The sequence below is a fragment of the Halyomorpha halys genome, unplaced genomic scaffold, assembly GCF_000696795.3.
Source record: "Halyomorpha halys isolate HHAL.00 unplaced genomic scaffold, Hhal_1.1 Scaffold746.1, whole genome shotgun sequence".
Classification (NCBI taxonomy): domain Eukaryota; kingdom Metazoa; phylum Arthropoda; class Insecta; order Hemiptera; family Pentatomidae; genus Halyomorpha; species Halyomorpha halys.
The window spans coordinates 589,969-602,439 of record NW_027107304.1 but is presented as its reverse complement, the minus strand read 5'-3'; the positions used below and the strand labels follow the sequence as shown (position 1 = coordinate 602,439).

General features: G+C 30.6%; 2 protein-coding genes across 3 annotated transcripts in view; one reads left to right on the top strand and one right to left on the bottom strand.

The window, feature by feature from the left end:
• The window catches only part of qin, a 347,449-nt gene that overhangs the window by 114,235 nt on the left and 220,743 nt on the right, over positions 1 to 12,471 (bottom strand). The gene's annotated exons all lie outside the window — the stretch shown is intronic.
• The window catches only part of LOC106685818 (uncharacterized), an 87,735-nt gene that overhangs the window by 54,908 nt on the left and 20,356 nt on the right, over positions 1 to 12,471 (top strand). The window contains exon 2 of the mRNA XM_014428746.2: positions 9,797 to 9,973. Coding sequence (XP_014284232.1) covers positions 9,797 to 9,973 — 177 coding nt within the window. The remainder of the gene's footprint in view (positions 1 to 9,796; positions 9,974 to 12,471) is intronic.

The window sequence follows — 12,471 nt, the reverse complement described above, 5'->3', positions numbered from 1 at the left end:
ATATCTATTAGCCGTGTATTCAATTATACTCACTTCTGATATCTATTAGCCGTGTATTCAATTATACTCACTTCTGATATCTATTTGTCGTGTAAGTATTTGGTATTCAATCATACTCACTTCTGATATATTTTTTCTTTTTATTGACCTATATATGAAAGTTATACAGTAAATTCGAATCAGAATTTTAACCAGAAGTAAACATAGTATGTGTCTGTGTGTGTTTCACCAAAACTTTTTTTTGGCGCTTAAGACCCAATTTTTTTCGGATGCCACTATTGAGGATAGGGTGCCTGAATTTCATTTATAGACATCGGAGGACAACCCCTACAAAAAAAAAAAATGTAATTGAAGTACAGACACACCAATGACTGGAAATTTTTTTCTGGTGACGCTGATAGTAATAGAATCGTTGGAAATTGCATAAATAAAATTCGACCTGATCACTATACTCTCCCAACCCTAGCGATAAGAAAGTCAAAAGTTATATCTAAGTAGTTCAAAAGTTATAACTAATTAGTTCAAAAGTTATAACTAAGTGGTTGAAAAGTCCCAAATATAATGTAAATTGGTGAACAATAATAATAAAAGATATTAAAGGTAATGTTGAAGACCTTAACGAAAGCTAAACATGATGACTGTTTTACAACTACTCAGCGATTCTTAATTATGAGATGGAGCAACATTATTTTTAAATTTTAGTAATATGAAAGCGCCGAAAAGCGAAAGGAGATATTTCACAAGGGAATTATATCAAACCATAAACAGATTACCACATAAAATTTCTATTTTACTCTGCACTCAACCAAAACCATTAGTATCATGTAATAATCAAAATTCTCTTAAATCGAAAATTGGTATTTTTTGTTATTCCAGTCAACAAATTAATTTTTTATTTTTTTTTCAATTTTCTATAACATAAAAGAAGTTTGTCAAGTACGTGCATGAGTACAGCTTTCTCATTAGTTCTAAATTTGTATTTCATTGCATTATTTTTTTTTTTTAATGATTGGAGAAGTTTGTCGAGGGTGTCAAATTTTATCGTTGATACCAGATCAATTTTACAATCATACCCAAATTTGGGCCAAATAGGACGATCTATTTTCGAAACATAGTTGTGCCGAGAAAAATAAGTTAAAGAATGAATAAGCAAAGTAGTGGACGGAATCTGATAAAATTGAAATAAAGGCACACGGAAAGAAATCACGACATTCCCACTCTGGTTATAATAGGTTGGTAGGCACTAGGTTATTCTCCAATGTCGGAGATTCCCAGAAAGGAGTTTAAAAGGAAACAAAATGAGGTAAAAAAAGAACCAATTTTTTTGGAAGGAAACTAAATTATACTAATTGGAATTATAAAGTAATGGGTAGTTGACCGAAGTCAATTTAAGTATTATATCTTTGATGCGCTGTGATAAGGGCTTAAGTCACTTTTTGAGCAATTGGAGATTATATCGTATTATAGCACCAAATCAGAGCTATAGGTTGTTAATAAAGTATTTATGCTTCAGATAGACTTACTACTATATTGTTTTATAAAAATATAAATAATTAGATTTTACATACTGTTTTGAACTTTGTTTTTGCTCTCCTGGGCACTGTTTCATAATGGAAGCTAATAGTATTAGTTCATAGTACAAGTGTAGAAACTAGTGTGTTAATAATACTAATACTTATTTTTTTCATGATAGGGATGACTATTAGTGATATTACAGGAATTAAAAAATCCGAAAGTACACGTTACTATTGTACAAGTCTGTGTAATTGAATTAAGATAAATCTACAAGACTAATAGTATTAGTTTGTACTTTATTATGAAACAGGGTCCTGGAAAAATCATATTTTCGACTTAAAGCTCTTATGACTGCGCATCAAAGATATATTTATCAGGGTCAGTCGAAGAGACTACAAAATAAAAAAATTGTTTTAGTTTAATTTTTTTTTAAATTCTAAAATAAAATTAAAAATAAAACATTTTTTTAAAGTTTTTGAAAATTTAAAGCCAACGTTTCGACCTTACCATATTATATATCCACAAGTAACACCAAATATGACATGCAGTAAACTGGCCTTTTTAGTGTAAGACTATTAATATATTAACTGATTAATATATATTTAGTGCTATATTAAATTTCAAATTTCGCCCTCTTAGATTATGTAATCTATTCCTCCTGGATTCTAAGAGCGAAGCAGAATGTGCACCATATAGCTACCTATTCCAGTTTAATTACGAACTTTAATCGAAATTGGCATCCGTATTGGTACCTTCAAGAGGCAATTATGAAATGAATGCGTTTAGACATTATGAAAGAGTGATTTCACTTCGCACATTTCTCAAATTACCGGGTATAGAGCCTCAGGCAACGGCTTGCTCAAGGCTGGAATTACTGAGCTAATGAGCAGCAAAATTTCCTAAAACTTGTGGCATGCCTCAAAAATATTTTAATTTACGGACATAAAAATGACACCGGAATATGTTACATGGTCATATGAATTTGATGGTTGTCATGAAATTTGTATTTCTTAACCAAACGAATAAAAACATCCCGCATAGCTAAACCGCATTATTAAAAAAAGTTTATTTTTCTTCTATACGTTTCGTATTTAAACTGAATTTATCATTTCGCTGAAAGCTAGCAATAAGCGTATTTTTCAAATACAGATCCTATTTCAACAAACCTCTTGGCTAGTGCACAACGAAACCAACAGTCAGTTCAACATTATATGTTAAAAATGTTAATTTCAAGAAAAACTATTTCATCAATTGATTTCAACAAAAAATAAAAGCTCGTACAAACGAAATTAGTTGAATGAATCTTAATGATTCGATCATAAATCCATTTTTCACACACACTCTGATATTTGAGCAAAATCAGACAACTCATTATAGAAATATAGGTGTGCCGAGAAAAATTGTTTACGTATACAAAAATTAATGAGTGGGAAAATAAGAATCAGATTAACGGTTTCATCGATAATGCTAGGACAGAAATATGACCGAAGCGAAACCAAATGTATTTCTTGGTCTCCAAAAGGTAAAATGTTATAGAAAATTATGGATGCTTATGCTTAGAAAATGTTTTTTTTTTTTTTTTTATTACTATATGAACAAATGGCTTCGCTACTTTCAGTAAAAAAGCAAAAATAAATATTACCTAATGTAATAAAACAAACTTCAAGGGATAGAAAAGCGTAATTGCAAGAATCTCCTCAGGTCAGCGAGTGAATGGCAAAGTGAAACTGGTTTCACAAACTGTGGTATATGGTATCACCTTCTAGTTTATACAAATGGATATAATTGCATATGTAAAATAATACAAATGGCTATTTGCATAGTAATAGTATTTATTAAGCCATGGCACAACTTTTATGGATATCAATGCTTCAGTGGAATTCAAAACTCAATATAAAATCGTTTGTGCTATCTATTATCTTATTTTAATTTAGGACCAGGCAACTTTCATAAAATGTTTTAGCAAGATACTTAAAACAATATGGTGAATAAAATAATCATTAAATTATTATTAACCCGAAGTATTAATCAATTCAGTGATGTTTTAAATTATTTTTTTAAATAAAATTTCTTTTCTCTTTCTCTCTTAAGTAATATACTTGAAAAATAAAACTTATTATTATTTCAAATCATTATCTATTATATCGGTAAATAAAAAAATAACACAATATTAGGTGTGCACACTCACATGACTAACAGGTTCGTGACCAAAGTTCAATATGTGTCTTTTATTTGTAAGCTATCAAAAAATAAACATCTGTAAGCAAGAAAAATAGTTCTGTAATGTTTATCTTAATTGGCAATTTTATTATCAGGAATGAGAACACCATGAATGTATACTAGAAATGTATTTTAAAAACTGTTTGAAAATCCCATGGGAATCAACCCAAATATCTTTTAAAATATGGTTATAAGTAGAGACAGGATTTTTAAAAATCCGTATAAAAAAACTCAAAATGAGTAAAATCGTCTAGTAAAAACTCAACATGTGTAAAATCGTCTAGTAAAAACTCAACACGTGTATACATAGAAAATTTACATTACCTTGTTTTAATTAAGTTAAACTCGCTAAATACTCTCTGCAATTATGCAAGCGTAAAAACTAAACTACTCTGATTAAAACCCAATAATTTTACGTATCATTGAAGAGTCATGAGGAAACTAATTGTATCATATACATGTTATGAAGGCTGATATTCAATTTTTCATCTTCTTAAAACTACCTCAATTTTAAGAAAAGGTGCATTGTGTAAGAAGTAGTATTTAAAACTTATTCCAAGCAAAATTTCACATAGCATGTTCTTCCGCTTAGCTTTCTAATAGTGTATAAAATACACATATATATCTCTAACCAAAAAACTAAAAAAAAAAAAACCTTAACAAAGTTTTAAAACATTAAAAATGTATAAGTATATTCATATTGGTCAGACCAATTGATTTTTTGTTCTATTTTTATTTAAAATAATATTCATTGGTAATATAATATAGTAATGAAAAAAAAAATGATGAAATTCCTACTAACCACAACTAAGTAAAACTGAAGAATGAAGGGCTAGAAACAATTATTCTAGAGAAACTTTTTAAATGAAACCGTTAGTTAATACTATTTAAGAACATTCGTCACAAGTGTTTACTTCTTTGCTTTGTAGTTTCGTGTGGTTTCCATGCAAACTATAAATTTAATAAGGAAAAATTAATAAAATAAACAAATATTGGCATAAATACACCTATATGCTTAAAATATGAGAAATTTTGTTCAATCTTTCAATTTTATGCCACAAAAATTATAATTGAGTTTAAAAAAAAACAAAATATGCAAAAAAAAAAAAAATTCAAAACGTGCAAAGGTTTGGGAAAGCACAGATGGTTAAAAAGGCTACTATTGGGTCTCATGTATTAGATAATTTACTCTACATTAAATGATGTTCTCTTAGGTTGTCTAGTGTTGTCGGTAGTTTTAGAGACATAGAGCTCTGAATGAAAATTTAATTTTTTTAACATCTTGAAACAGCCACCATTTCTTATTCTCCTACCTATACATGGCAGACCGATCAGTTTTGAGTAGTAATTATACGTAGCTTTCATTAAAATAATCAAAATTTATCCTCTTGGGCTCCTGCACCAATTGTTGTACTTCTTCACACATCGCAGTCCGGATGGAGACCTAAATTGATTGTAGAAACGTCGGCAATCAATGAATAGTTGAATACTATTTTTTTAGACAGTCGTCTATAAACAATATAAATAAACATACTTTTTGTTTAAACTTAACTTTGTGTATTTATTTATAACGTTAAGAAATAGTATACATTAGCACCCCTAGTTTTTTTAATTCGAATTATTTCTGGAATATCTGAAAGAACGGAGTAAAATAATTTGAAAAAATTAAATGATGTTTTTAATTTAATTTATAGTCAATTTATAATTTTAAAAATGATTAGCTTTTTTCAAATAATTATTATTTCATAAAAAAAAAAAAAAAAAAAAACTTTGTGCAGATATATTAATTTCTATATTAAATTTCTTAGTAATAATTGGAACAATATTTAGAGTTTTGGAGACTGACAGCCTGCCAGGACTTACAGTTCATAACAACATCACCAAAAATATATAAATTTTAAAGAAATAAAATATAGTTATGTAATACAGATAATGAAATAATTACACCATTTATTTTATATATATAATTAAATGATAAGCTAAGAAAACTGTTAGGGTCAGAAGGATTGAACCTGTTCGTAGAGGTGAAGTGAGGTGCTTATCTAGCGATTCGCCATGGCATACAATAAACGCTTAGAAATAATTGACGTGTCCAAACGAACATAACGACCTTAAGTGCGCCAATAAAGAAAAATGTAAATACACACACTTTTCTAAACTTTCTATCCGTTGTAGTTACTTCTCTTCCTAATATTGTAATATTGGCCTATTGGACCGAGAAAGGCTTTCTTCATGAACTTCAATAGGACAAGAAAAGAACATTATAATTGCATTCCCTAAATAACTCCTCCAGCTTACATCAAAGAATAACCGGAAAATTAGAAACAGTAATATTTGTTGAAGAAATCAATAATTTAGTTTCAGAAAAATTGTGTAAACCTATAAGGTGACATAATCTTTGACATGTTTCAACTTTCTTTTAATAATCAAGTTTTATATCTTTCTCATTTTTATTTTAAATTGGTTCTGATAGTTTGATATTGAGTCCAAACATTAAATTGGTGAAAGCGACAATTATTGAGTATGATCTAGCGAAAGGAATGTCCACGACCGAGTCATTTTCGGAACAAGCACACGGAAATCGAAAGTACAACACGAGAGCTTTCTTTACAGTGCGGCCGAAATGAATTGATAAAAATCTAGTGAGCTACGGGCATTACTAAAATTATATTTACCACTGTGCATAAGTCCCCCCCCCCCCATTATTGCTATTTGATGATGATTTTCAATCAAATAAATCTAAAGACCCGGGAAGACGTAAATTGAGCATTTTTTTTTTAATATTTACCGATCACCCTTTACAAGCAATTATGAGTAAATCTAAGAGATGAATAAGAAATTGAACAAAATTATCAACATCGACGATGATTGCTCCGAGGATACCTCCGAAGAAGACTAGTGTGCATTATGCCAAAGCAGATAAATCGATAAATCTGATTAACCTATACCGATAATATTATTGTTATCGATTCCATAATAATTTAAAAAAAAAAAAGACTTTCTACTTATTAATAATTTATTTAAACGCAAAGCCTAATATTGTTAAATTTAGATTTAATTTTCGCTTACCCGTCAATTTCACTGGTGCTAATAGCAATATAAATATAAATGCACTCATAAATCTAGTGTTAATTATGTAAGTTTGGAAATACAAATATGTAAAAGAAAATATAAATAAATAATAATAATAATATTATATTATACGAGAAATTTATAGCTTTCCCTACATTTCACTCATTAGTTCTCACATCATTGAATCAAGAGATAGTTATTCCTATTATTAATATTAATTTCCTTTATTACGTCATGTTAATATATTTTTACCTACCATTAACTCTATTTTAATAAAACATAACCTTTTTTTCCTTCATAGTCTTCATATTTACGCTTTCACTCGAAATTTTTTGTTCCTGAAAGTCGATGGGACATCTGTGGCAAAATATAAATGTATGTAACTCCAACTATTAAACAATAGGTATGCTAAATAATAGCTAACACAAATAAGTAAAACTTTTTTTATTAGTGAAAACATTTCGACCTAAATTTCAAACCTTCATCACAGCTGAAAAAAACGAGATACCGACAACAAAAAAAAGTGAAAACAAAAAACAGTATAACAAGAAATTAAAAAGACAACAAATGATCCTAAAAGAAGATAAAGACATTATTCCAGAGATAAGAATTTATCAAAAAATAAAAAATAGAAAATATTTAAAAATTAATTTTTTCTTTTTCTACCATATCAAGAAAAAAATAAAATATATAAGAAACACTATTTATCACCATTAGAGACGTTGAAAAGAGAAAACAAAAAACATTCACTGTTCCGCAACTGACGCAAAGTTTATTGTCCATTCAGTTTTACTAAAATATTAAAATTCACATTTTGTCAAAAACTACGTAATTATACAATGATAATTGGTTAAGAGTTTATTAGAATAAATATTTCGTTGGGTGGTTCTTTTTCATTTAATTTTTCCCTGTAGGATATTTTTACTAGAGGTTGTTTGATTAGGTCCATGGACCGACGACCTCCTAACCCTGAATCCAATTACCGAAGGTTCCAAGGTTGGGTTGGGTTGGATCTCGGAAGGGCCTTCGACCCCGCCTCTTGCCAAACCTCCCGGAATATGTAACTGAGCTAGAGCCGTTGCCTCACAGTCCGTATCTGGTCGACATTAAAGTAAATATAGCTGTCTGTGGTTAGTAGCACGGTGGTCGTGCCTATCCTGCGAGGTAAGGCAGGCCAGTTCCGAGATGGCCGGAGCATGATGGAGTATCGGTGAAGAAATAGATCAGGGAAACTATAATATTGGCGGCCGGCCTCATTGCTAACATCTGGCTTTCATAATCAAGAAAAACTAACAGAGTTTGTTATTGTTCAATTCTGAAAATATCGAAGAGTGCCAACAAGAGGTTTATTTTTAATACAAGAATCTATTAGTCGACATAATGACATGTACAAAGGGAAGAACTTCAATTAATATTCCAATGTCATTCTGCTAACTGAAAGGCTCATATCTGTACCTCCCAACCAGACTACCGTACGTCACCTACGGAAAACCTTTCAGGAGGGCACAAAAACTGCTTAATCATAGTTAGGACATAGGTTCTTATAACCCTTAGAAAATATAAAAGGTGGTTTTGAGCAGTCTTAAGTTGTAATGGCTTAATCAAATTCGATGGTAAAATCAAATTCTACATAAAATAATGGAATAACCTGAAAATCGTAATATTTTGATTTACATTAAAGGAAGATGTACTCAATCTAACAGCAATGACGAAGCCCTGCAAAATGGGACGAAACGTTGGTTAACAATAAATAGTTTTCTTTTACTATCTTGATACCTTTATTGACTGCCACCCGGATTATCTTCCTACAATCCACCTCATAAAGTCTTCTTCTACTATTTTCTTCCAACTTAGACTTACGTCCGTATGGTTCCGAGGTACAGATTTAAAGCAATAGGTTTATGGTTTAGCTTAAGAGATTAGTTTGGAATGCTTTCACTTCTACTGTGCACACTGTACCTTTGAAAAAGAATAGGATTTTATTTTTTTAGAATATCTTTCAAAAGATAAGAACCACTCGCCCTCAGAACAGTGAAGTAAACAAAACCAGTTCTTAATTAGAATAAAAGATCGGGTTCACATAATAGTTTAAAAATTAAACATGCAATACATTTATAAAACGGGAACTAGACTAGGTGAACATGCTAGTTCGGGTTCTAAAGCCCCTTAACCACTGTACTGACGTTTAATCCGAACGCAGGATTTGTCTGGAAAAGGAATTTTTTAACTTCCTGAAACCATTAGGAGGAAACATAGTAAACAAAGAAAGAAATTGTGACAAATGATGGATATAAATCTCTTTGTTGTTGTTAGTTTCGACAATGACATTCAACTTGTGGTAGAATTTCAGCATATTAAAAGGTCAGTTGTGGTTAAGAACCTGATTAAATTATATGATTTGTGAATTTCTAAACAGTTGTTACTTATTGTATTGAAGAATAATTCAACTAATTTTAAATGGTATAAGACACAAAAATATAATTTGTATATGTACTTATTTTTTTTACTTACTTTTTATATGAAAGTTTCAATGATAGTGAAGCAGTGCAGTAATTTTCGGACAAAAAATGTTTTAGTATTTCCACTCCTGATATTGTAACGCACACACAAATGTGTGAAATAAAAAACAAAATCAAGGTTTCTGACCTAAGCATACTACAATAACTATCGAAAACAATGTATTATATGTTGTATTTTTTTTTATGCAATTGTGTCTCACTGATATATTTAATATGTGAAGATGTAAGGTGTTTTATTTTTTTGGAGGGATTACATTTATTTTTTTCACCATATTTTGCCTCTACCTTCCAGATTTCCACTGATAGGTGCACAAGAAATACAACGAACAAAATAAATATAATTCCCTAGCTTTGAAAAAAAAATCCACTTATATGACATTCCCGGAGAGACTGTAGTTATATGACCCTGCCTGTAAAGGACAACATTTAAGTCACTGGCTAATATAATTGTGTTATTTTGCTTGTTTCAGATGGCCTAGAGGAAGGAGTTGTTAAGAAACGGAGCCGAGCTCCAGTATCGGACGGACCGCTGGACCCGCCGCCGCAGGAGCTGGAAGAGAGGAAGGGTCCCCCTGGACCGCCCATCCCTCCAGGCTTCCTCTCCCCTTCGGTCATCCAGTACCTCGAGCTCGGCAAGTCCATTCCAGGTAAGATTGTGCACGACAGAGTTACACAAGTTCATTCCCTAATGACACGGAACCTTACCGGATAGGGATTTATCAGATTAGATGTTAATGATGACGAACTAACTAGAGAAGCCGTTTAGATAAATCATATAGAATAATTTAGAGAAGGTGCAGACGGTAGCGTTCTCTCTGTTACGTAATGAGGAATGCCTAATGATTAGGGGCTGTCGCCTTTAATGGGCACCGACAACTTCATCTGGTTAAATGTCTCTTAAAATTCATTCCTAATGCACTTTCTAGAAGAATCAATTACGTAGAGTTAATTAACGAAAGTTTTAGAGAGAAAAAAAAGGAATTTTCCACGCAGATTCCTAGTTTTAACTAGGGCTTTTTTCTTCGATACCGTTTTTCGATTTTAGGGGCTTTTTAAATATTGCTCTATCTCAAAGTCTCTCCTTCCCGTTTTAAGCTAACATTTCGAAAGTGATATAGGGCCCTCGTGATATATAGGCCTTTTTTTTAGCGTTACGATCTCCTCTTGTGAGATTGTGACATGTCGTTCATCGATCAACCAACTCGCTGAAATTGTCCGTTTGAAAAGACAGATAAGAATTGCTACCATAGAGGGCGGGAGTGGCGGGTTTTTTCTTTGATACCGTTTTTCGATTTCAGGGGCTTTTTAAATATTTTGCTCTATCTCAAAGTTAAACTCAAACTTTTCCAATACGATCGATATAAGTAATGTTTCTCAAACACTGCTCTACTTGCTTTTAGTTAATGTTTTATGTATGATAAACCTGCCGCCTATCATAGGATATCAGATGCGGGGCGGGAAACAGTGTTGCCTTCTAACTATGTTTGGTGTTATCTTCTTAAGAGATTGTTATGTAGATAGGAAATTTTTTTTACATTTTCAAAAACTGTTTTTTGTGCTATTAGAAAATATTTTCAAGGTATGAAAACCCTGGTTCTAATTATGAGATTTTAAGGGCGTGACTTGATCACGTCTCATTATTTTTGGTGTTAAGGTCATCTTAAGATATTGTAACATAGTCGGTGTACATCATAAATACATTACATATATTCTTTTCACTTTCGTGAGACCGTTTTTTATTGTTTACATAAAATAATTTGTATCCGAGTTAAGTCTCAAAACACTAATATTTTGTGAAAAAATAATGTGTGATAAAAAAGTGATAACAGCATGTTAGTTAATCTGCAATTAAAAGTTTTACATTTTAATCGAAAAGTGAAAAAATAGGTTGATTCGACCGATATTAATGATTAATATCATGCAAACAGTTTTAAATTATTGGATGCAAGGAGTAAATTTATATTTGAAATTGTCCTTGAGGATGGCCGAACTAGGTGAAACATTCGTCTTTTAATGAAATATTCTTAGACTTAACTTGGATACAAATTATTTTATTAAAACAATTATAAATCCAGTTAAGATACACTCATAAAGGTAATTAGAAAGGTTTTATTGGAGGGTGGCCTGAGAAAATATTGATACTTAGTAATAAATATAATCAAAATAAACGATATCAACAAGTAATTACAATAAAATTCTATAAACTCTGTTGTATATTAACTACAGTGAATTTTGTTTGTATTGCACGTTCACGGAAATACCAGCGTAACTCAGTAGTACATTCAATATAACGTTAAGAATATGATTTAAGTTTTTAAATGCACATTTTTCTGTTTAATTTATGATTTTATTTTTTCCCCTTTCTTTTATTATTAGATAAATTCACGTACTTGTTACATTCATACTATGTGTGCACTATATAGTGCATCTGATAAACTCACATTCGACATCTATACAGAGAAATTAAAGGACCAATCACTAAATTAAAAAAATACCGATTTGCCCGAAAGGGTTTTCTCTTAAAAGGAATTTTTTTTTAAACTTTTGTCCCTGCGGTTTATTTATAGTTACTGCAAAGGACCTTTGAATGGGAAGAGATTCCTCTAAATTACCTACGGTTTTCTTGACTGATTGGCTTTCAGGCTAACTGATTCGTTCCCACGGGATAGTACACAGACTAAAAGCCGCCTTCAATAAATAGTCTACAAAAAAATAAATTTTACATTTGGCTGTCAATTTCTGGAACCAGTACACAAGTATAGATTGCGAAAATCACCTGCAAACGATAACAATATTTCTCAGTAAAGTTTCCTAAATTATTAATTGTTTGTATTATATCGGAGGTTGACTAAAATATATTATAAAAATTATAAATAAAAAGATCATTTCTATTATTTTAAAATAAACATGACACTTATTTATATTATGATATTACCCATGTAATCATTTGGGTAGGTTTTAACACGTCCTGAGGGGGAGGAGGGATAAATAAAAATATTTTACTGCAACTTATATCCTGTATAGGAATTTTTATAAACAGTTTTCACTTTTTGCAGAATAACTTTATAATATTAATCATAAAAAACTTTTTGTAGAAATATTTCTTATAATATAAGAAAATTTTGTATTAAAACGCTCTTGTACA